Genomic DNA, 26,714 nt, shown 5'->3' with positions numbered 1-26,714 from the left:
GAATTATTTTCATGGTTTACTACCCCTACCTATGGGGGAGGAGGGGGAGTCATGGCACAGACTGCGCCATTGAAATTTCTAGGGGGATGTTTTAAGAGGTATTTTTCTCTTTGGAGGGGGGGGCGCTCTTGTTAGTGTCTTTGTGGTATTTGGAGGGGGTACCCTTGCTCTTGGGGGGATGAACACCCCTGACTAAAGAGTGCTTTTCAGTTTTGTGATATGTGGTTTCAGTCTTGCTTTTACATTTGGTTATATCAATATTTCCCTATGCTTTCCCAATATTTGTTTCCTTTGAGGAATGAAACCTTTCCCAAATTTTAGAAGTGGATTTCATTTTCATACTTTCTGTGTCATTAGTGAACTGTTCAAATTGAACTTTTTTTTTTCTTTTTTGTCGGTTTTAATAACCAAACGTCTCTTTACATATTTAGGAATTTGGCCATTGCTTGTCTCATTTTATCGTCATTGTTTCTTGGAAGAGCAAAGAAGCATTTATATTTTAGTGAACTCAGAATCATCGTTTTGATTTTAGAAACTAAATGTTGCACTCTTAAAAAATTAACTACGTATAGTTCTTCATTTTTCAAGGAACTAAATATTGTCATCACTCATTTTAAGAATCATAACGTCTGTACAGTTGAGCCCGCTTAATGGAACATCCAATTTGCCACAAAAAATATTATTATAAGCAGAATAATCCATTATCCGAAATCGAAATGATAAACTAAGTTTGAAAATTGACTACATTGAACATTTATTACATTAAGCGGGATATTCTTGCAACCGATATTCCAATAAATTGCTTTTATATGCTTTATTACTACCTAAACATTTTTATCGCTCCTTTAAGCTCTCTTTTTGCATTACTTTTTCTCTTCAAAAGATTGTTCCTATTCATTGTTAAGTATAGTCTTGCGCCCCTTCTAGGAAAAAAAAAAAGATATTGTCATTGCTTCTTTCAGGAACTTGTTATCTCTTCTTATGCGCACAAAATTGCATCACCTTTTTTTACTCCAAGAGTGTTCCTTTTGTCTTCAAAGAACCAATGTCGCCCACTTTGAGAAATGTAGCTGAATTACTAGTTCAGTTTCAAAAAAAAAAAAAAACAATTACCAAAAAACAGTTACTTATAAATTTCTAAGAAGCTTTTTAATTTTTACTCATTAACGACTGTCTTAATAATATTATCTGAACACTAAAATGTTCAACATTTAGCATTTTAAACGTTATGATGGTCCCATCAGACGAACGGGTTAATATGTGCTGGCCCGATAGAACCAATAATTCAGACTAGTTATCACACCGTATTGTAGTGTCCGTCTTACTGTTGTTGGCACTCGATTATTTTATATACACGCCGTTCGAAAAATTGTAAACAAACAACGATGCTTCTCGAATTAAAAAAAAATCGCCAATGCTTGATTTTAGAAATCCTTTTGGTCTCTTTTTTCTTTCGGTTTTGAAGTAGATTCGTTTGAAAACAAATGGTAACAATCGTGAGGTGTAATATAGTAGTTGCGGTGTTTTTTTTTTTTTTCCCCACCTAACCCAGGGTTGCCAAACTAATTGAAGAGCATCTGTGGTGATTTTGAGGAGCATTTTCAAATTTTTGCGGAGCAGCTAGGTATTTTGTATGAAAATCAATATAAAATAATTAAACCTCTATTATAAAATTGTTTTTGAGCTTCTTTGATAATCATTCTCAGCACTAGCATAAAAATAATTATTTTTAAATTAATGAAACAGCTTTAAACACTATGTCATGCTCTGAGTAAGCATCTTTAATTTCCCATATTTACATGCCTGTTATAATAAACTAGCAAAATATAATAAAAATAAATTTAGTTTTATTAGAAACTTTGGTAAGCCTGGTTAGAATTAAGACCAAACTGGAAATGTGGAGCAAAATAACTAATTTGCGGAACGACTCCGCAAATTTCGGAGCAGTTTGCAACCCTGCCTAACCTTATCTGCACACAGGACACCAAGTTCAGAATCGCTTGAGAGCAGTGAAATCTGCGACACAAAAATACTGAAAATAAGTAAAGATATCGGTGATTTCTTTACTACCACTTGTTTTAAAACATTTTTTGAAATATTGTCATGGTACCTTTTTGTTAAAAAACATGGTTATGTTAAGGAGAACTTATGTTAAGGATTGTTTTCCTCTTGAGCATCCCACGGTTGTGAATTGCAGAAATCAACAATTCCAACCCATCATGTTTCTAGATAGGTTGAAATCAGCATTGGATAATACTACAAGGAAAGGCAAAGAGACCGGCTTTCGGATCACCCTTTGTGTATCCTTGCATTCTTTGGGGAGCCACGCCGGAGAATGGAATACGAAGAATGGCCCGCGAATACCCCAGACCCTTTGTACAGCACCCCAGACACCGGGGTGCGAAACGATCCGCATTTTTAAGAGAAGGTGAGTCTTTGCGTACCCCCACAAGAGGGGTGCTTCCGGTAGTAGCTTACCACCTGTCGCTCGGAATGGAGGTTAGAGACGTTGAATTTTTTTTCCTTGAGGTTTTCCTCCATCAGAGAGTTTGACCTTGATTTGTTGATGCTCTTGCCAAGGAATCTTTGCAAAGGTAAAAGGGGGGATGCAAGGATTCAGGGTGGGAATGCAATGGTGGGAACGGCAAGGGAAAGGAAGTGTATTCATTCACTGCTCGGTCTAAAAATGCACCTGAATTTCCGGTGCCAGAAGCTAAAGATCTTCGCGTTGATCGTGAAGGGTTCGCTTCCGTTTCTTACCCTCTTTTTTTTATTTATTTATTTTTTTTTTTTTTTTTACATTTTGTAACTTTGTTCCCTTTCCCTCTTTGGTGAGATGGATTGCTGATGATACGTTCCGAGTAGTGTGACGACTGGAATTCTTTATATATATTTTTTGTTACTATAGTTAACCCCTCGGACACTATTTTTCATCAAATATTTCTCGAATAATTGACGGCTTCCTCTTCATTAACTCATTAAGACTAGTTGGCAGGTCATTTAACCAACTCGAAAATACGTACTACTTAACTGGTGGCAATCTGAAAAATTTGAAAAATGTGATTCTTGTTGATTTAAAACCTGAATTTTATTTCTCTTGTCACATTTTGTCACAAAGCTAGTTTTACTGATAAGTCCTGCGCCGAATATTGGTAGGGCTCAATTAGTATTTAAAATGTTAGTACAAGAACTTTATTATGTTATTGTAACAAAATAATTTATGATTTACTACAAAATATTACAATATGAATATCAATTTTTAAAAACTGTTTGTACATTATCATATGTTTTGATCTTCAGAGGTAACATTTTCCTGACTAGATGTGTTGGTACATTGTTATGATATGTAATACCAGATAGATGGCGCTTAAACAGTAAATATTTCGCCATTCCACTTTGCGCCACATTCTCCTACATATTATGGAGGGTCTGGAAACAAGACGAAATATAGACTATTAAATGAAAGACACCAAGGGATTATAGGTTGTAGGAGAATGTGGGGCAAGCTAAGATGACTGAGCTTTTTCAAAATGAACAAATTTTAAATTTCTTTTGAAAATTACAGTACATATGGTGAGAACATTCTATTTTATAACAAGACTTGCATTGAAACATTATCATCATTATTATTATTATTTATCTTTTTTTTTTTGGTTGTGTATTTGCGTCTTCAAAAAAAAAGAAAAAAAATTCTCTTTTTTTTTCATGGGGAAAAGTGAAAAATAAAATACTTTTCTAATGAAAAATGTTTTATTCAATCATATTTTTTAAAATCAGATTAATGAGTAAATAAAAGGTTGAATGAATAAATTAAAAGATCACGAAACAATAAAAGAATAATTAAATAAATTATAATACTTAATATATGAAGAAAAATAAATTAGCGGATAAAATAGTAAATGAATAAGAAAACGAGTGAATGAAAGAATAAATAAGTGGATTACTGAAAGAAGGAATGTAAATGAATGTATAATTCAATGAATCCGTAAGTGATTTAGTAAATGATTGAATGAGTAAACGAAATAAACTATTTTACATGATTAATTGTGCAAAATATTAAAAATACAAACAAGCTTAATATTAACTAAATAAAAACTGCTCCGAATATTATAAGGTCTCCACCTTGTCACAAAATCAAATTTTCACGAATCCTCCTTCCCTGCAAAAGATTACATCATTTTGTGGACGACTCCTGAGCTTCATTACCAGTCGATCACAAGAGTTATCATGTTTTCCATTTTTATTTTGGCAATGCACAGATACGTGGGCAATATTACAATGTTTTTTTAAGGCACGGAAAATCCGGATAATCAGCTGATTTTCAAAGTGAAAGAATAATCGGCACATGGATTATCGGGAGCTCAATTCCAGAATCCACTTCATCCATCAATTTCCTTTTCTTTTCTTTCTTTCTTCCTTTTTTTTTTCAATTGTTGCTTAATAGAATGGAAAACACTACTTATTTGTACAATTTGAGACTGGAAATTAATAATTGTTTTATACGCTTTCGTTTATACCCCAATTGCTTCTTATTTTTTCTCCCTTCCATTCGCTTATGTTTGATGACAATTTTTTTTAGTCCTAAATAATGTAAATTACGCTTCACATATGAGTGATTTCAGTGCTTCGTCATGCATATTAAAATGCTGAATGAAATTTTGGTGAAAAACGGCTTCAACGAGTCATAAATTGTTCGCTTATCTGCAATCAGAAAGCTCATTACGCTGCTTAAACTTACTTCTGCTTTGATATGGGTTTTTATCTTGATCACTTATGCGGCGAGGCAATAAGAAAATAGTTTACTAACGTGGTTCTTCCTGCTCACCTCCCCAAATTAAAGAAGGTAATTGATTATTACTTATCCGGAGACGAGTTAAAAAATATACAGTGAAACCCCTCTATTACGGACACTAACGGGACAAACTTTTTTGTCCGTAAGAGAGGGGTGTCCGCTTTACAGAGGTTTTTTTAATTTAATTAACTTTAGTTATTTGTTTATGTTATTTGAAATCTTAAATGAAATATGTGTGAATTCTACTCTTTCATATGCATAGATTTTTTTTAATTTACTAGTTTTTACCAACATATACATAATAAACAATTATTTTATCAGGTTAAATTCAAATATTACAGTTTTGCACACTCAAAGAGATTTAAATAACAGGTTCGCATAAAAATTACATACCTAATTTGTACTTTTAAAAAATTGTTCGATTGATGTCTGTTGATATGTTTTGATCGATGAAAGTCTTTCATTTTCGAAATGTATCTTAAGTTCTTGTACCAAGTCTAGTCCTTTAGGATCGTTGTGTTTAATTGAAAATTCCCCGAGTCCATCTAATACGCTTAAAGCTTCGTTAACATTTTTAATTGTTTTAACGTCTTCTTTTACGGACAAATCATCTTCATCGTCATCCTCAACTGTATGATCTTCGTTAATTTCGCGCACTATGCTTGCAATTGCTGTTTCGCTTTCTTCAGTGAAAACTTGGTCGTCGATGGGAGCATAGTCTTCAGCGGTCACATTTGTGAACCCTGCTTGTTGCATTAACGACTGCAAATCGGATCCATCATTGTCACAATCAACTTCGTTGTCAATTTCCTCTGTGGCAGATCCTTTTTTGAATCCAACGCGATTAAAGCAACTTACTATTGTTTATTTTTTAACTTCCTTCCATGCGTGCTTAACCCAGCTGATTGCATCTAACACATCAATTGTTTTGGACAATTCGCTACTTGTTTTAGTTTCTTCCATTTTATTGATTAAATGCTTCATAACTAGTTGTCTGTATTGAATTTTAAATGCTTGAATTATCCCAGCATCCATAGGTTGGCATTTCGATGTTGTGTTTGCTGGCAAGAAGACTATTTCTATATTTTTCAAGTGAAAGTCTTTGGGATGGGAGGGCGCGTTGTCCATAAAAATAACAATATGCCTTTTTTCTCTCCCCAACTTCTTATCAAAAGTTACAAGCCAATCAGATATGACACTGGTTGTCATCCACGCTCTTCTATTTGAATACCAGTCTACAGGTAATTTTTTTATATCCAGTCCTTTAAAACACCGAGGTCTGGCTGCTTTTCCGATGACAACTGGTTTTAATTTTGTACCATCCATGCTGGCACCCAACAAAACTGTTAAGCGTTCTTTGGAGATTTTGCCACCAGAGCAGTTTTCTTTCCGTAAAGTTAAGGTTTTATCTGGCAGAGTTCTATAAAACAAACCGGTCTCATCAATGTTATAAATGTCACATGGCTCGTAATTTTCAATCAAACTAGGCACTTTCTCAAACCATTTCTCGCAAACGTCAGCATCCACATCCATGGATTCACCACATATTTTTTTAAAAACGATATCATGTCTCTTTCGAAAACGATCTAACCATCCATTGGAAGCTTTGAAATTTTCTATACCCATTTCAGTAGCTGCTTTTTTCGCCTTTTCTTGTAAAATAGAGCCAGAAATCGGAATATTTTTGCTTCTTGCGGACACAAACCATTTAAACACAATTTCATCCACTGCAAGGGCATTACTTTTAGGAAAATCTTTTTTCTTCTCTTGGTTTCCATTTATGAACCATTTTTTCTTAAACTTCTCTTTTCCTTTTAATATACAGCAAATTTGTGTGCGTCCCACACCAAACTTTTCAGCAATGTTCCGTATTCCAATTTTATTTTTTTCTGCGAAATCTATAACTTCAATTTTTTCTTTAAGAGAAAGAGTACGACGCTGACGATGAGTATTCAGAGCCATTTCAATGAGAACGATGAAACAACTGAATGCTTTTACCCTTAAGTTTACTTTATGATATTGCATTGGCTTTACTTTTACTCTCTATAAAATATTTTTGTTAGATGGCGCGTCAACTCGGCTCCACTTAGACACAACACGCCTGCTTGTTAGTCATCTGAAAAGGAACAAGGCAACGGGGGAGGGTGGGGGTATACAGACAGAAACTTGCAGAATAATCATTTTCTCTTTTCTTTTCTTTTATTTTTGACGATTTGATGTTTTTTTTTGGAATGAAAAATGCATTTCGGTGTCAAGCTGAAAATTTTTTGCTACGCAGTAGATGCAAAGTAAAATTGCAAAGAAATATTTTTTTTATCTCCGTATAAGCTGGTCGACTTTGCATTAAATGAAGCCTTTCAATGGAGTAGCTATTTAATTCTCAAGTTTTAAATACTATCCGCAAAAAAGGATATATCAATGTAAATGACTTCGAAAAGGGTGTCCGTGTCCGTATTTGAGGGTGTCCGTACGAGAGAGGTTCCTTATACATTAGGTTTAATGTCTATCTGCCGGGGAATTAAAAACTGTCCGCATAAGAGGGGTGTCCGCATTAAAGGGGTGTCCGTTAGTAGGGGTTTCACTGTACCATCATCATAATGAGCCAGACAGTCCATTTTAGTCCTTAGGAGAGTTTTAACACGTCTCAACACCGTATTGACACGTGATCTCTTTTTTTAATTAATTGATGAAATTGGAATTTTTAATTAAGTTCCATAGGTGTGATAAGTAAATAATAATTTCATCTCGTGTTCCTTTAAAAATGGGTTTTTAAGCAATAATAATATTAATATCCCTTTAAACTAAATGTAATTTTCATCATTTCTTTTAATGAAGTACGGTAACAGCGCCGTGTGGTTTCACATCTAAATAAGCTTCTGGTTCTATGCCGCACATTTTGAACGGCATTTCCTTTGCATTGTATGTAAGCGGGTTCCACAAATCAAAGGCGACTAAAAAAAAAAAAAACACCTTGGCGACTGGTTTTTCAGAAGCCATGCAACACTGAATTTTCCTACGAAGTCACCCTTTAACGGGAGGAAGTATGAAGCCAGTTTTAATTGCCGGAATGGGAAGGTGGTACGAATATCAACTTTCCCTGAATTATCGTGGTTTCACTGTAATTGGCAGGTAGAAACGAAGGAATTGGTTTGCAATGCAATTAAACTGAATCTTAATACCCACGAAGTTTTTAATTGCTGAAGAATCCGATGTCTGATAAAAAAAATGGCGCTTGACCTTGGGCGAGTTTATTTACCTTTGGTTTGAAAGAGTAGGAATTCTAAGATTGGCACAACGCAAATAATCATTATCGTCGATACAAGCTTTCTTTACTCACCCCTGCATATGGTATCATTCAAGCTTCAGCCCATCAACTAATCACAACCAGACACCAAAAAATAAAAAAAGTAAAATAAAAATAAATAAATAAATGCATCAAAGTAAGTAAAAATACAAATAATAGTATGATTTGTCTCTTTTACTTTTGAATAAAAGAAAACTTCCGTGACATCTTCATTGGAGCAATGAAAGTCAATGGCTCCTGCGGCAATTTCATGTAATTGTTCCCGCCTACACCGCAAGCAGGAGTGTAATCATTATGTAATTATAGGACGGGAGTTATGTTTTTGGGGATCATTGCAGCGGAAATTAGAAGCGACATTATCCCAAAACCTTCCTATGGTTGCTCATTTACTTAATTCCCTTTAGATGCAAATTCTAACTCACACCGCTGTGGGGCCCTGTATTACTTCTGTACTCAGCGGTAAAAAGGGAGAAATTTTAATTAAAAACATGCTGAGACAGAGGGAGCATCTTTTTCTTTTCTTGTTTTTGGACAAGTTTATCTCAGTGTGTACCTTGTTATTTTCTTTATTTCCCCAAGAAGTACTTACAGCCGAATTTGAAAGAAATTCAAATATTTCATACACAAATGCTACATTATTTATATCACGGTAGTCTAGTTGAGTCTGTCGATTACAACGATCAAGGCTTGGCTGTACCTTGCATCTAACATTAAGATGACTGTTCTCTGTTTTCTCTTGTTTGACGGAGGGTGGGGTCTGCGTCGGCTCCATCCATATTTGCTGGTTTTTATAATTTTTGCAGTAGACGTAATTATAGGATGTGAGGTAAAATTTACAGCAAAAAGGAATTGGCTCCATTTTTTATGATTTTCGGAAATCGAAAAAAAATGTTTCAAATTAGTTAATTATATTTTCTTCACACATTTTGAATGTCTTTGAGACCCGAAACAACACACGGGACTACCTTCTTGCACCAAACGACTACAGGATTTCATTTACTCATTTGTTATTATTTTTTGACCAAAATGTGAACATGACTTTCCAAAGATGAAACCAACCCTTTTTTGCTGAAAGCCCTTCAACTGTTATATGTCATACTGATAAACCACAGTTGTCGACAAATCGTGGGGTGAGTGCTACTTACGATGAAACTACAAGTTTGACAAAATAGATTTTTTTTTCCACTTCTGCTGAAAAGTTTAGCTTTGGAAAAAGACATAAATACTTCTAATTAAATAAAATTTCTTTTTAATATTATAAGTAATGAGCTCTTGCAAATTTCACTGGTAATCGAAAATGTGTTATAATTTGTTTGAAAGTGCGAATAAATGATATGAAATGCATACGGTTGTTTTGTGTTATTTTTGTGGTATCCCATAATAGAGACATGCCGCGTTTTAAAATGTTTTCCCGATTTTTTAGAAGATTAAACATTATGGTTAAAGTTGTTGGTTTAAGATTATTAACTACTCTCAATCTTAGGTCCTAAATTTTATTTTACGTACAAAATTGTCGTTTTTCTTTTTAATCATATTTAATCTTTTCAATAATAGTTATGGTAGTAGAAACAAAAGATACCATATATTCGATGCTTTTCTCTAAGTACCTAGTAGAGGTGCGATGTCGATGAGAAAATATTGATGTTCGAATTTAAAAATCGACGGTATCAATACATAGATAAAAAAGAATATCAATGTAAGAAATTAGTTTTTATGCTAGAATAACCTCATGCGTATGTTATTTATATCTAATTACGACCAAAGGGCGGGTCCAAAAATGTTTCAAGGGAGGAGCGATTGGCAATTTTTAATTCTTACCCTTCATTTCGTTTCTTGAGTTTGCCCTTGTTGATCAATAATGTTTCAAACTTAGTAGTATTTTAGTTAAGTAGTTCGTTTTATGCAGTTGCATGTTTTGATTATTAGCTTTTTCTCTTAAGTTAGAGCTTAGCTTTGTTTCAATTTGACACCATCGAAGTTAATAGAGAAAAGCTGTGTTTATGTTAAAAAAAAGATATTGGGCATGTTTGGATAGTTACTGGTTAACCTTTGCGGTTGATTTTGTGACGTTTGATGACGTCAGTGGCTAGTCTGGTGGGTGTCCCTGTCCATAGAATGTTTTCATATACGATCAGCTAACCGGTAATCTGTTAAACCGCTTCTGGTGACTCACCGGTGAACTACAGCTTACGTTCGAGGAGCGCGACCGGTTAGTTAATCACGTGACAGCAATAACGTCAGCGGTTACTAACCGGTTGTTTACGAACCAATGCTTCATCGAACAATTTCGGTTGATCACCAGAGCCTGATTACCGCAGGGGCACGTGGGGCACAGGCCCCTCCACTTAGATTTCAGGGGGCCCGAAAACTCCTTAATTTATCATGCTTATTAAAAATAGATAATGATTTCACTCAGAATATAGAATACAATGATATCATTGATATTTTTTCAACTGCTTCTTATTTGTTCATAAAAATACCCCTTAAAAATTTGATCTCTCTGCAAATCTCAAAACCACTCCAAGTTTAGTCTGTATTTACTGTTAAAAGATATATCATGGATAATTTTGATATTTACGATTTACTGCAAGGGGCAAAGTTTAACCACATCTTATATAATTATCGAATACTATATATCTTCTACTTTTTAAATGTATATACTATATTGTGATATGAGGTACCACCAAATGTAGCAGGGCTGTGTTAATACGCACATGTATTATCGAAATATTTTGTTGCTTTATTATATAGACTAAGGGGAATAGGGGGGGGGGGGTTGCAAAAGGAATTTTGTGCCCAGTGTCTTCAAAAATCTTAGTCAGACCTAAGGGGGCCCTGAAATAAAAATGTGCCAAATGTACAATATCAGAATGATCGGGCTCTGTTGATCACTGGTTACTTGCGCAGACGAATATAACACGCAGGTGAAAATTACTCATACAAAAATGTCACTTGGTTCCCTCAACCAATCAACCAGCTTAAGTTGCGGTTTACCTGTAAATCAACCGGTGAGGCTCATAGAACGACCTCGGAAGCAACTAGTTAAGCGGTAGTTCTCAAGTACGCTGTGGTTAGCAACCGGTTACTCACCGGTTCCAAACCAAACCTGATGATTTCATGTCTCTGAGTAAGTACTTAGTTTATTGCTAGCGAATTGCAGGGCTGTATTTTTTAAGAAAATGTTGTTGTTAAGTTTGAAACCATAACAGGGGTAGCCCCCCCCCCCAAGTTCAATGGCGCAAATCCCCCCCTCCAATAAAAATCTCAACCATCTTTCCCTTTTTTAATTTTAGCTCTCTTTATTTATTTATTATTTTTTTTAAATATTTTTATTTATTTATTTATTTTTCATTATTATTTTATTAGAAAAGTTCTGTGCTACGCCAATGACATTCAGACACACACACACAAACTAAATAAATAAATGAAATAAAATATTATCAGAATAAAGTAAAATAAAACAAATAATTTAAATTAAAAAAATCAATAAATTTAAAAAATCGCCCCCTCTCAAAAAAAAAAAAAGGATGGTGCATTTTGCTCCATAATCCTCCCCTGTGGACACCCAAGTTCTCCTGAAAATGCCAGAACTTGAGCGGCAGCACTTGGAAACAACAACCAGAGGGAACATCGCAAGCTATACTGGTAGAACAACATATGTAATTTCTTTTCTGAGTACTATCTTTCTGCTATATTTATACGTATTATTATTGATATATATTTCTTGTAATGCGCGATGTGTACGTAAACAGACTATATTGATTTAGTACTGATATCTTTTTTGGTTAGGATAAAAATATGTCATAAGCAGGGGTTTGTAGTACAGTTTTGTTTATCTTTTGGGGTCGTCTTTTATTTTTGATGGGATACCCTTTTTGACTGAAAGGGGGCCAGATGCATAGGAGCAGTGGAACTCAGGCTTCCCCTGAATTATTTCAGATAGACTTAGCTCCCCTGAAAGACATTTTTGCCCTATATCTGTTAACATTATACCCTGAAAGACATTTTTGCCGTATATCTGTTAACGATATACCAGTGCCGTACTTCAAACCTGAATTTAAGAATGTAGTCGCTTTTTCAAAATTCACACAATTAAGAACACAGAGAGGAGAAAGGACCCTCCCTGGTTTTGAACCATTAAGATTTTTACATATAAGTGCACATGGTTTTTGTTGTTTTCTGATAAAAGTTCCTACGTCTCTGAAGGTAGCATACATTTCATTCATCTTTATTGGATTACTGGGAAAAACTTTGATAAAATGGCATCTTGACTGCAGACTGGATTTTATGATCAGCTATGTGTACAAGAACGATCAAATATTTTTATCATTAAACTTTTAGTTTCTTCATATTAATTTTTGCTTTTCTGTTCTAGAATTTGGTGTCCTTTCCAAGATTGCCAAAATTTCGTCCACTTGGATTTCCACCGTGCCTCCCACGGGAGGGCCCCACGTTGCACCTCCACCTCCATTACCACCAGACATCAATGGCTCAGAAGACAGTGATTCTAAAGATTCCGGAAATGGGAAAAATGACAACTCATCTGATGCCGAGGGGGTCTGGGCTCAAGACATAGAACAGGCTTTCCTTGAAGCTCTCGCTATCTACCCCCCATGTGGGCGCCGGAAGATTATTCTTACGGGACCTGAAAGCAAGATGTATGGTAATTATTTGCCACATTATTGCAACTTGTGAAAATGTTTGTGTGCTTCAATTTTTCTCAGCTGGAGCAAATCTCGAAACTGCCGCTCCTACCCATCTTCCTTCAAGTTATTGTATTGAGTTTCAAAAAAAAGGGGGTGAATTTGCTGCCCTTAGAAGTTACCGCACTGGGTGAAAGCACCAGGCAAAAACACCGACTTACTCTCCCCTTGATCTTGACATGCAGGATCTGATCGTGCAAAATGCATCCATTTTTCTTGTTGCGGTTACCTGCCATGTGTGGTCCTATGTAATTGTTTCCTGTTTTGTTTTGCAAGCCTTGGGTGCAAGCATGTTGCAAGTTGCAGAAACCTTTATGCAATTCATACAGATAAAAATTCAGATTTTCTTTTAGTCATAAACAAGTAGAAAGTGGTGAAAACATTGGGATATTATATTATTTGATATTCTTAGAAGTTGTGTATGTTGATGGTAATGAATGTATTTGTATGAAATGCATTGAGCAAACACACTGAACGTATGGGTTTTGATATTTGGATGCTGGATGTTTTGCCAGCTAATTGTCCTTGTTTAAGCTTAACCCTTCAAGTAAGGTAAGTTTCACATAGATTATCTATCTGCGGCATTAACAGAGAAAGTCATATCTAGAATGTGGAAATGTAGCGCTTAATATTAAATATGTCTTGACTTCCGCAGCATTCTATTTAGTTAAAAAATGGAAACATGATCCACTTTTTAGATATGAACTTTTGAGTCTGGTAAGTGAACATAATGCTTTTTGTTTTCAGTTTTAGTCTGATAAGAAATACTTAAAACAGCTATAGGTAAGTATTAAATGCAGTTTCTTAAAGCTCTCCATATTGCTTATGCACTAAAATGACTTTTGTTGTTGCTGAAAATTAAAATGGAGGCTATATATATATATATATATATATATATATATATATATATATATATATATATATATATATATATATATATATATATATATATATATATATATATGTATATGTATATAATATATATATATATATGTATATATATATATATATATATATATATATATATATATATATATATATATATATATATATGTATATGTATATAATATATATATATATATATATATATATATATATATATATATATATATATATATATATATATATATATATATATATATATATATATATATATGTATGTATGTATGTATGAATGTCTCTATAGTTGAAATAGTTTCTTTTCTTTTTTTTTTTTAAAGTTTAAATTGACTGCACAAATTGTATTTAGCACTATTTATACTATAAGTTGATGAAGATTACTTCATTTTAATTCAATAAGCTTAGCATCAGTACAAAATACATCAATTAATGCTGCAATACATATTTTTTATAGGAGAGGGAACATTCATTATAGCTAAGGAACTGTGCATGAAACGTTGTCTCTGTTGTAGTCTGTATGAGTGTATTAGCATTCTTAATAATTTGTTTGCTGTCTACAGATGATAATTTTTCAGATATAAATGCATAAAGCTAAGCCAAGACATTGTAAAGTTTTTCTGTTTAATTATGGAAAAATGATTTTATGATAACTATTAATTCACTCAATAATTTTATTTAATAACACTGTTTGGCAAAAAAAAAAAAAAAAACCCTCAAAATGCTTCTGACATTTCATCAGCTGATTCTTATGAAAAATGTCCCCCTGAATCCGAATATGACCTCCATTTTCGCCCTATACGTACCATTTTTTTTAAGACCCCCAAGTTTTTTTCAACTTTCCTTAGTTTTAGAGCAATAATTATTACTTTTTTTTTGGAGGTGAAAGGAGCTTTATATTTACTGCTAACAATAGTTTTGGCGGGCAAGAGAGGTTCAAAGTTCAAGATCATGGACACCGATAGCAAAAGGGGGGACTTGGGGAGGGGGGGGTATAACCCCCCAAATATTAGAAAAATCCCGAAAAACGATCCTTTTATTCTGCTTTTTTAAAAAAGATGTTTTTAAAAACAACTTCGCTGCAGAATGAGAGTATAAGACTCGCTTCTATGACTCGCGTGTCCAAAAAGATTTTCGCGATGTAAAAAAAAAAATTGTCTTGTGAATGTTGCACAGTGCATACGAGTTGAATCGCACGCTGGTCTTCATTCAAAAAGACGTTCTTCTGGTAATATGTAAAATGACGTCTTGTTTCCAAATACAACCACCTTTCCCCCTATCACGCCCCCTTTTAGAACCTCCCCACCCTCTTCTGCCATTTTTTTTAATTTGGAGGGGGAAAAGAGCATTACAATAACCGTAAACATTATTCTGAATGACTAGAGATGTGAAAAGCTCAAAATCTTGTGCATATGTAGCAAAAAATAAAACTCCCCCTACAACACTCGGTGTGTGTCGGAGGAAAACGGAGATCTATTTGGATTCAGGGGGTCAATTTGCAGAAGAATCAGCCGGAATAGTCTCAGAATCATTTGAGAGTTTTTTTTGCTGCACAGTGTGTTTGGGGGGGGATACCCCCATGTTTTCCTTTTTGCAACATATGCACAAGATTTTCAGCTTTGCACATCTCTAGTCATTTATAATAATATTTACGATTATTATGATGCTCTTTTGACCTCCAAATAAAAAAATGGCTCTGAATCAGAAGGGGGGGGGGGGGTCTGAAAAGGGGGCATAATGGAGAGATAGGTGGTCGTATTTGGAAATAAGATGTCATTTTACATAAGAATCAGCCAGAAGAATGTCTGTTTGAATGAAGACCTGCGATTCAACTCGTATGCAACGTGCAACATTCACATGAGAGTTTTTTTTTTACATCGTAAAAATTTTTTGGACATAGGAGTCATAGAAGTGAGTCTTATACTCTCATTCTGCACCAAAATTCTTTTTACAAACATCTTTTTTAAAAAAGCAGAATAAAAAGATCTTTTTTCGTGATTTTTCTAATATTTAGGTAAAGGGGGGAATACCCCCTGAGTCCCCCTTTCAATTTTCTGTCTCGTTGTAAAACTTAATGGCACATGACTTGAATGCTGAAATTCAGTCCAATACTTTAAAAAAAAAACTTGAAACCACGTTAATGCATTATTGTTGGAATTTTTCATAAGAACTATACTTTTCTGATATAAACTGAAAATCAATCCTACCATTGGGAGAATGTACAAGCCAACAAATTTATTAAAGCTAAACGAAAACTCCTACCTCATTGTTTGAAAATCATCGCTTCTACCCCATTTACAGGGACTCTTTAAAGAAATACATAAAAAAAAAATGAAATAAGGAATTTTATTAAAGTCAAGCTCAGATCAAATCACAGTGGAAATCTGCTTTGCCTAACAAACTGTAATTAAACTTCAGAACCAAATTTACAGTGACATTTTAAAGAAACAACAGAAATTGTTTTGAATTAAGGACTTTTATTGAAATCCAGCGCAAATCGAACCATACTAGAAATCTGCGTTGCCTAACAAACACATCTTTCACTGTAAAATCCCATTTTCAGTGATATTTCGCAGAAATACAACAAAAATTATTTCAGAATAAATATCTTGAATAAACTCAAGCTGAAATCGAACCGTTCTGTAAATTTACTTTGCCTAACAAACACTACTTTCATTACAAAACCACATTTACAGTAACGTTGAAAGAGAAGGCAGCAAAAATTTGTTTGAAATGTACTTTCATTAATGTTAAACTTAAATCCAACCACACTGGAAATCTGCTTTGCCTAACAAACACTTCTTTCACTAAAAAGTCATTTTGATTGACGTTTCAAAGAAATGCTTCATAAATTAGAAAAATACTTTCATTGAAGTCAATCGCAATTCAAACCATACAGAAACTCTGCTTCGCCTATGAAACACTACTTTCATTGCAAAAACACATTTACAGGGACGTTTTGCACAAATGCAACAGAAATTGTTTTAGAATAAATACTTACATTGATCTCAAGTTCAAGTTGAAGCACACAGTAAATCTACTTTGCCTAATAAACGCTACTTTCACTACAAAACCACATTTACAGTGACGCTTCAAATAAATACAGCAAAAATTGCTTTTAAATTAAGACTTTTATTGAAGTCAAGCTAAAAACAAACTTCACTGGAAATCTGCTTTGCCTAACTACCTAACACTGTTTTCACTACAAAACCACATTTACAGTGATGCTTCAAAGAAATACATCAAAAATTGTTTTCAATACGAACTTTCATTAAAGTCAAGCTCAAGCTCAAATGGGTTATTCCAGAGTTTCAGAAAAATAATTAAAAAATTTTCTTCCTGTTTTTTATTTAAGTATTGGGACTGAATTTCGGCATTAAAATGATGCGACTTAAGTTTTACAACGAGACAAGTCCGGTACGTCGTTTTGCTTTTTCCCCCAGGAGGGGGTAGGGGGAGGTATAGGATATCTACACAATGCAAATTATACCGAAAAACAACAAAAAACATGTCCAATTAATCAGTGTCTGTTTTCATTATTTGACATAAAAATTATATAAAACTCGTATTTTGCTGACCATTTCAAATTGTTTTAAAAAACACTCACTTTTTTTAACCGATAAAATCATAGATCAAATTCCACTGATTTCAGTATTTTTCAAAATTTTTTGCATATCTCTATTAGTTTAAGAAATATGTGGTTATTTTGTAAATCAGTGAATTATGCTAAAACGGGCTATTTCACAGTGTTTGATTAATCATAACTTGAGAGGAAATCAAGTTAGATCTTTTCTGTAAGTGGATTTTAGGTCTTTGGGTACATTTTTTTTCCTCTATTAAGTTTGAAAAAAATCCAAAATGATCGAGCAACCAATGTTTGTCGAAATTTTGTGAAATGACCGACCCTATTTTTAATCTCTATTTCGCCATAGTCATTTTTTTAATCTATTTTATTTCCATAATGTGATGTCTCAAAAAATATTGATGAAAAAAGTTTTTTTTTTTTTTTTCAATTATTTTAAGTTAGGGAATGAACAAAGTAATGAAAATAGAGAGTATTACACGGAAGTTCTGATTCACACGGGGCGGGGGGGGGGGCATGGATAATTAAACAAAGTGGACCTTAAAAAAGTCTACAACGACCTCTTCTTATTCCTGTCTTCAAGCGTTGAATTCAAAAGTAGACCTTAGAAACTATATATAGTAAACTATACACATTCTATAGAATGAGAGAATGGTCACTACTTTACCCCCTCTCCTCCAAAAACCCCAACCCGATTCCAAATTAAATATCAACGTTGCTCATTACTCCCAAGATAGGGTGTGTTTGCTAACAAATCTATCTATCGCAACAGTTATATTTCATTTTTTCACAAATAACTTCGATGGTTTTCGGCAACTTTCTGTTACTGACAGAGCGGATAATCCGTAAACCGCATGCGCATAGTTCGGAGTTCGGTGCGCAACCGTATGATGGATCAACGTCAAGTCAAAAAGTAACCTCAATTAACAGCTCAAAGCTGTCACCACTTCTGCCATCTATATTCATTGCACACAAGATAGCCATCTACTAATATGATTTGAATCCCCCTCCCCCCTCTTTTCGTTATCGTCTCCCACCCACTCCCAGAAGGCTTATTGTAGCTTAAGTGGGCGTTATTAGGTTTTCCTCCCCTTGTAATCCTTTCATCCGGTCCATCCCCACTGTAGAATGGTTTTTATTGTACCACTTATTGCGTTGTGGTTAGCTGGTTACGCTCGATAATTGGGTTTCAAGCTTCTTTACTTGATCTGGGTTTATTTGAAGACTGTCATGTGTTGTAAATAATAGCTTTTTAGTTTATAAATAAATTATTTCCTAAAAGTGTTTCTGGATCAAGTGAATATTTTGTTTGGTATTAGCACTTTTCTTCAAATATTCCTTTTAACAGACGTCAGTACAAGGGACCTATTGATGAATTGCCATGGTTTTCTTCTCCCCTCCCCTCCCAAAATCATATGTATTCATTCTTATACAGTCAACTCGCGAGAGCTCCGAGCCTTATTGCTGGAATGGTCCCTTATCTTGAACATGGGCGTTCCGATGGGAGGTCACGCGGGTGGTCATTGTGACCTCTCAAAAAATTTCTTAAGCAAACTCCTGGACATAATTGTAACTTTGAAATCCCTTAATTTCTATTTTCATTTGATGTACTTAGTGCGCATGCTCAATTACTCATATTTTATCATTCAGCAAAATTTAAGAGTTCCATTTGGCAATCTGGTGCTCCAAACCACAATTGGGAATTTTCGCCCTCCCAAATATTTAAGTTCGGGGCTCCTCGAACTCGAAAATTTCATTGAATTCCAAACTTGAGAAGGCTGTGGGAGCTTCCCATAACTCGAACTACCATTGACTCGAAGGTTTTCGCCGGTCCCTTGGGGCTTCGAGTTATTCGAGAGTTGCCTGTACTATTTTTAACTTTATTTTGAAGGTAATATAAATTTACTGTTCCAGTTGAAGGGGGTAGTATGGATTATTGATGCTCATGAAAATATGGATTACGATATTCATTTAATTAAAAAACGTTTGCAAAAACATACGAGTGCATGACAAACTTCATCGCTATTCCGCAGTTGCTAATGTGCTTGATTCATTAGCGAAATAAAGGAAGCAGGGTAGTAAATTTTGGGGAATTTATTTCTTAAACCGTGCTTTCATTTATCGTTTTTGTTTTCCTTTTGTTCATTCCCTTTCCTTTTCTGGCCTTCAGACGCATTAGCGGTGATTCATCACAGACTAAAAACAAAAAGTAATTAACGAATAAGTTGTAGTAAAGAATTAAACCACAATAATTTTAAATTAATATTTACACAAGTTTTTTAATTTTTTAAGTGCTGTGTTTCCACTTACCGCTCGTCAATGTGTAATTGGTAAAAAAAGTCGCAAGACAAATCCTGTAGACTCGATAATAAAATGAACTGCAGTTACTTAGTAGATAGATCATTTTGGGGGAGGACGATTAATAAAAAGGCATCCTATTCAACCTCCCACTTTTTTCTTCTTTTGGATCGTGGAAGGCATTTCTGCTGAATGTCGTCTTTATAAAGATGATCCAATATTGTTCGAAAGATTCTTCCCATCGATTTGCCATCAATAAGAAGAAAACGTAGATGTTTTAATAGACCAGTTTCTTGAGATCATATTTTAATGTTTATCATGTTCTTTGTGTCTTAACTTGGATTTTCTTTTAGGTATAGAAAATAGATTAATTTACCGCGAAGATTTTTATAACTGAAACATCTGGTGTCAGCTGGACACGGTCATGAAAAATATGTTTTTGATCCGTGCAAATCAGATCGATGATCATCTGAGATACGTTGCTAGAAAATGCGTTTGAAGTTAAATGCTCGCAATGAACTGAAAATGTAGAGTATTTATTTGCATGTGAAGTGACATAAATTTCGAGTCGATACTTTTGATGTCTCCTGATACATTTCTTTCAAGAGTAAAACAGCTAGGGGCATTTTAAAAAAGTAAATTACATACAGTTTGGCAAATAGCGCGATTTCTAAAATTTAGCCCCCCCCCCCCAGTACACCACAGTAAGTGGTTAATTTTGCCTTTTATTCCTGATGATTATACATTAAATAATGCTGCAATTTACTTTGTTGACATGAACTATATCTCATTGGCTATTATCAACTGAAATTTTGATTCACTAGTCTTCAAAATGACGTAAAATTTTACAAACGAAGTTTTGTTAGTATGTTAGTAGTATAGTCAAATGATTAGATATTGTAAATTAATAATTTGATTCAATATCTCTTTAATTTGAAGAAATGTTATTATCATGTATTTTTGTGACGTAAATTTGTTTTTAAAAAATCATTCTGAAATTTTTTTCACCTTTTAATTACTGAGCCCCCCCCCCCCCCGAAACGGCCGACATTTTCTTTTCTTGGCTCAAAGGTTGAACTCAACAGCAGCCCAAATATTAATGAATGAATACATTTTAAAAAAATAATAAAAAACAGTTCCTGACAAAGCGTTTTGGAGTTCTGTTCGTAATATATGATTGGTGTATGGTGTTTGTATTGATTTCTACCGCTCTAGAAGAACAAAATTCCAAGTCGTATCCTCCCTTTCTAATCCCGAAGAGTGTATAAAAATGGTATTGTACAAAGATCACCAATTAAACATACATCAAAGCTATTTACGCAAATCCTATAATGTCATTATGTTCGCTAAATTTTTATCCACTTTTCATATTTTTTCTCTTCTTACCAAAGCTTTACTCCCAAGCTTTCTGTCACACGCGCCGATACCAGTTTAAATTACTAATAACAGGGAAAATTATGCAAAAAGTTCGGAAAATACTAGTTGCTAATCGGAAAAACGTTTTGGTAACTTAAGAGAAAAAGATCCTTAAGAATTAGTTCCTTGAAGCCTCGCTAAAACTTTCTTCTTTAGTACCCCAAAATCAGATTTTTTTTTTCAGCAGTCTTCGACACAGATAAAAAAATAACTAAATAAATAAACAATAAATAAATAATAATAATAAAAAACAGCCAGCATAATAAACCGACATTAGCTTAATCGTAATATCTATATCGATCGGCACCAAGAATACAAGTAGATGCTACTTGTAGATTTATCTCAGAAAAGACCGTACAAATTTTCATTAACTGAAACTTTAAAGATGTTTTTTAAATAAACATTTTAGGTTTTTTTTCTTTCCCACCTGAGAAATAGTCGGCAGATTCTGTGACACACGTCGCAGCGTCACGCCGTTCCTGCTATCGGGATTGGCACAACATAAAATCTTTTCTTATAGATAATATATTAAAAGAGTAATGGTATATCAACAATTAAGTAAATTAAATTTTGAGCAATAAGACGTTGTTATTTTGAATTTTAATTTTAATGCTGATATTATGTTTAATGGCAAATCTTTAGCGCTCCAGCTCTTTCACTTCTTCTTTTCCCTATATGTAAATAACATACGAAAACAACAACAAACGTATTTTGAATTGATCCATCTTACATCTCTCACGTTAATGAAACTAGATGTGGCATTAGACCAGAGAAAAGAAAGTAGTAACATCTTCGTTATTCACTCCCGCAGCATGTTGCATATTTAGATAACCAACATCACGCCATTTTTCTATTAAAAAGGAGTAAATAAAATAAAAAGAGGGAAAAAAGGAAAGTATACGAGGACTGGCAAAAACACGTCGAGCAATGACTTCCAATGCTGCTGATTCCCTGACGCACTCGTAAAAAGCTGAGCAACTCTAGTCACGCTACTAGTATGGGGGGTTAACGGGGGGTGAAGAGAGAGAACGTTTCATTCAGACTCGGTGCAGACAAAGTGACGACTTTTGCGAAATGGCCTTCCACCCTCCCTGAGAAGAACATCCCCGTTCATTCCCCCTTCCGTGCATCGGACCAGGAATGTGTGGAATGTGCAATTACGGTTCGGACACACCGTCGCACACACACATACCTTCTCATATATATATATATATATATATATATATATATATATATATATATATATATATATATATATATATATATATATATATATATATATATATATATATATATATATATATATATATATTAGCTGACTGGATTGCAGCTTTCCCCTCTGCGAATATCACCCCGCTCCCTGTTTTGAACGAAAAGGGGCAGCAGTGCAAAATACGCGCTACTCAAGCGACTGGAGGGTTTGGGAAGTTTGAAAAGTCGATGTATGTTTAGATCGCTTTTGGAGGCTCTGATAAATTATTGGGAGCTCTTGAGGAACTGGTTTGTTTGATGTTTCTGTTTAGAAATCCTTTTGCGCGTTGTTAATAAAATTTTGAGCTGATTGGGCTGTTTCGCTTGCTTTCTGAAATCACTATTCTTTCGAATTTAGTCTTATTTTCTAATAAATTTCTTGTATCCATTTGTTCAATCATTGCAGGAAATGTAAAAATAATTGAACTATCGCTTCCATGTGTAGTAAGCGGAGTATGTGATTGGTATATATTTTCAGTTCAAAACGAATTTGTGGAGTATGTGATCGATAATTATATTTTACTGTTTTGATTCTCAACCGAGTTTATAGAATATGCGATTGTCTTTTTTTTCTCCTCTCTCTCTTCTTTTTTAGTATTCATCCGAGTTGAGAAATATTTTTTCTCTTAAAATTCCAAATCCTGATTGCGGATAATTTATTAGTATCATCATCATTTTAATTCTGAATCCTGGGTATGTTAATGTGTCATTGAGAATTATAAATTTTGCAGTGTGTTCGTCTCGCAAAACAGGTGTCATTTATCAGCCTGATTTCGCGACTGTTGATCTGAGTAAGCCAGGAGGAATGTCTTAAAATTTTGAGATTTGATTAAAGTATACCGCGATTTTAATTTATCAACAAATAATTCATTCCCTCGTCCCTTTTTTGTTTTTGATATATTTGTATTGGTGTATGCGAAAGGAGGGGGTTTGGGGTTTAAATCTCCCGTTCATGGTTCGAGTTTACCTAAAAAAATAATTGTTTCTTGTCCAAAGTTTATCATTTTCAAATTTTTTTTAGTTTCTATTATATAATAAAAAAAAGATTTCCAGTTTTACTTTGGAAGGGAGGTAAGGGGGGGGGGGGGGGGTGCTTATAAAAATAAACAGCAATTTTGTACTAAATTACAAAAATCGAAATTGTTAATGGTTAAATGAAGCAGAAACTACTATTTTGAAACAGTGGTACGAAAAATGTTTACAAATGTTTGGGAAATATTGAACCTTTCCCAGGCGGAATCTACCTGGAGAGAAAGAGAGAGAAGCCATCTCGATATTGCAACCATTTTTTACGAGGAAAAGAGAAATGCAATTGAAAGCTCTTAATGGCTGTTAAAATTAGCTCCCGAGCCCTCAGACGGATCAAAAGTTTTTGATCCAGAATTAATGTTAAAAATTCTTTTTTGTTTCTTTTCATTCTTAATACTTGAAACACGTAACTGTCATTTGATCACTTAAAATATTAAAAATTTTTTTTTTTACTTTTTTGTTGTATTATTATGCCCCCCCCCCCCCCCATATAATGCTTTCGCACTCCTCCAGCACCAAACGTTCGTCTGGATCCGCTCCTGACTCCCTTCACTTCGATAGAATCCCGCATACGTCACTGGACGTAAGTGTATTTATAAAAGTTAAACGGCAAAATCTATTTCAAACGCAAAGAGACGAGTGAACGTTTAAGTAATATTAATTGGAAAAAAAATGAAATTTGCATTTTAACAATAGCTTACTTTTTCCCCCCTTCATAATACGAATAAACATTTCGTTACATCTTTTGTCTGTAACTGTCATCTCGTGTATCACGAGAAAAGGATGAAAACTGAAGGTTGCAATTTCTTGATCAATTGCTGTACATGTTGTTTTTTCAAGTTTTCAATGTAGATTAGGCAGTGGTGCAACGAGGGTGGGGGTATGAAAAGCCACTCCAGAACCCTCTTGTTTTATTCATATTTCAAACCGTCGGCTAGAAATGTAAGGTTTCCAGAGTTGTGTCAACTTAATTAAATATTGATTCATAGAATTGTAAAGGAAAGTAAATAGCGTCAAGGATAAGTTCTGTTATCAGCTAGAAAAAATTAAGTAAAATAAAGGAAATACGACAGAGTATAAACTGTAGATAGCTACAAAATTTTATACAAGAAATAATTATGAAAATGTCATCATTTGCCAGAAACTTTCTGTTAGTCTTTCATGTAAAACTTAATGAAAGGTCCCGCTTCTTCGTTACTTGCCATTTCCTTCTCTTATATAATATTTTTTTTATTTATATAATATTTATTTATATAATATTTTTATAACTACATTTATCAAAGTAGATCATTATTTTAGTTGGTACACCAAATCGAATGCGCCAAATCTTTCATTAATATGTTAATTCATTAGAAATGAAAAGTCGATATTTCACTCATAGTCAATAGATTTCACTTGTCGCAACTAGATTTTCAGTTTAGTTGTACAAACTCGTTTATTGATAGGTCAGTCATATTGTTGCTGAATACTGACTGTTCCTTTTCCTTTGACAAGAGGTTACTCCTTAATCTGTTATTGCTTCTTGTTTTTTATTTGGAGAGAGAATGATACAGGGTTACCACGGCCACAGGGAAACCTGAAGAAACAAATAAAATGCAGGGAATTCAAGGGAAAAAAAACTGGGAACATCTAAGGAATTTTGAAAATTTCTTCAAAAACCTGGAAAGTAGAGGGAGTTTATTTTTTTTTAAATTGAAGTTGCAAAAATCAGTGTCCATACATATTAATTACCAAAAAATACTGTATAATAAATAAATTTATAAATAAAATATGATAAAAAATTGTAATTCTAAAGGTTTTTCTTTTTTTTTAAATTTAAATGTTAAAATGTCCATCATAAAAGCAAACATTATATTTATTTTTTATTTTACATGCAGCTTTTTCAAATATCAGTGTTAGTTCGCTTGTAAAACTGCATATCCATACAGGGAAAACACAGGGAATTTTTTCCCCAGAATTGAGTGGCAACCTTGTGATAGGAATAAAAGAACTTAGGTCATTCACGCACGAATACGCATAGAGGTTTTTATATTGTTATATTTTAAATAATAATGAGAATCTATATGGTGCCACATTTTTCATTTCGTTTCTGCTTGCTTCACCCCCTCCCTCAATATTTTACAATGTTTTCTGTCATACACATTCTACTTCACTTTGATTCTAAAAATATATCTTTTTATACATTATAATTCAACTCATCCTATAGTTTTTAAGCGTCTATCTCCTCTGAAGCCGTATAAAATCTTATAAAATAAACAAAAAGTTCATTTAAAAGAAATGACCGAAACAGTGTGAAATTAAACAAAAGAGAAAACACATAGAAACATTTTTGTTTCTTATAGAAAAGCAAATTCAACTCAATAAAAATAAAAGCATGTTGAAATGAAATATTTTTCCGTAAGGTCAAAGTCCTTCCATTTTTTTCATAGCAATTCAAATTAATTGATTTTATGAGAATCTTTTTGATATACATCATGTCTTTCATTTTTATATAAGGCTATGATTTTCAATAAAATTAATCACTTGAAATCGCTTTATTCAGCGAAAAAAGTAATTTCTATCAATTGCGATTCATCTGCCGCATCTACGACGGTAACTAGCGGCTTGGAATGTCCAACGTTTACGTACTCAGCTTCCGCTGATTTCAGCATCGCGATGAAATTCATATGAATCCTTGTCTGACCAAAATATTCCTCCCTTTTACGTAATTTAATATATTTACGAACGAGTTTTAGTTTGAACGAAGAATTGATCTCTTACTTATGCTCAATTTATTATGTTTGCAAATGTATCATAATATTGATCGCTTACTTCTGCTCAACGTTTATGAATGAATTATAGTTTAAACAAAACATGATCGCTTACTTTCACCTGGCCAATTTAATATGGTTTTGAATGAAAATGAATCATATTTTAAACGAAACATTGATTGCTTACTTTCACCTGCTCAAGTCAGTATAGTTTGAGTGACTCATAGTTGAAACAAAACATTGATAGCGTACTTTTACTTACTTTGTTGTTCAAACTACCAAACAAACTGTCTACATGAAGTTTGTTTTGAATGAATAGTTGAAACAAGGCATTGATCTCTTACTTTCATTCAATTGGGTGTTTTTTCGATTTCGAAATTTCAGAATTTCATCATCTCCGTATTATGTCTTACAAACTTGAGAATTTATTAAGGTTAAGCATTGTTATTAAAAACTCAAGTAATTCTAGTTAAAGAGATTTGTATATAAATAAAAGTTTTTTAGTTTACAAGTGTATTCAGAAATAGCTTGAACGATATGATCCAAGCATTTTTTGAAGTTTTATTACGAACAGAATTTTTTAAATTCAAGGTTAGCTTTCTCCCTATATAGCGTAAACATGGTCATAATGTCTTTACTCTAATCAAATCAAAACTCTTTGCTATTTTGTCCTTGCAACGAAAGTGAATAA

General features: G+C 33.6%; 1 protein-coding gene across 1 annotated transcript in view; it reads left to right on the top strand.

Moving 5' to 3' along the window:
- The first annotated feature begins 11,677 nt into the window (after positions 1-11,677).
- The window catches only part of LOC129218986 (transcriptional enhancer factor TEF-1-like), a 92,713-nt gene continuing 77,676 nt past the window's right edge, over positions 11,678-26,714 (top strand). The window contains exons 1-2 of the mRNA XM_054853304.1: positions 11,678-11,741; positions 12,472-12,759. Coding sequence (XP_054709279.1) covers positions 11,678-11,741; positions 12,472-12,759 — 352 coding nt within the window. The remainder of the gene's footprint in view (positions 11,742-12,471; positions 12,760-26,714) is intronic.

This window comes from Uloborus diversus, chromosome 3, assembly GCF_026930045.1.
Source record: "Uloborus diversus isolate 005 chromosome 3, Udiv.v.3.1, whole genome shotgun sequence".
Lineage (NCBI taxonomy): Eukaryota > Metazoa > Arthropoda > Arachnida > Araneae > Uloboridae > Uloborus > Uloborus diversus.
This window is presented reverse-complemented; position numbering and strand designations above follow the sequence as displayed.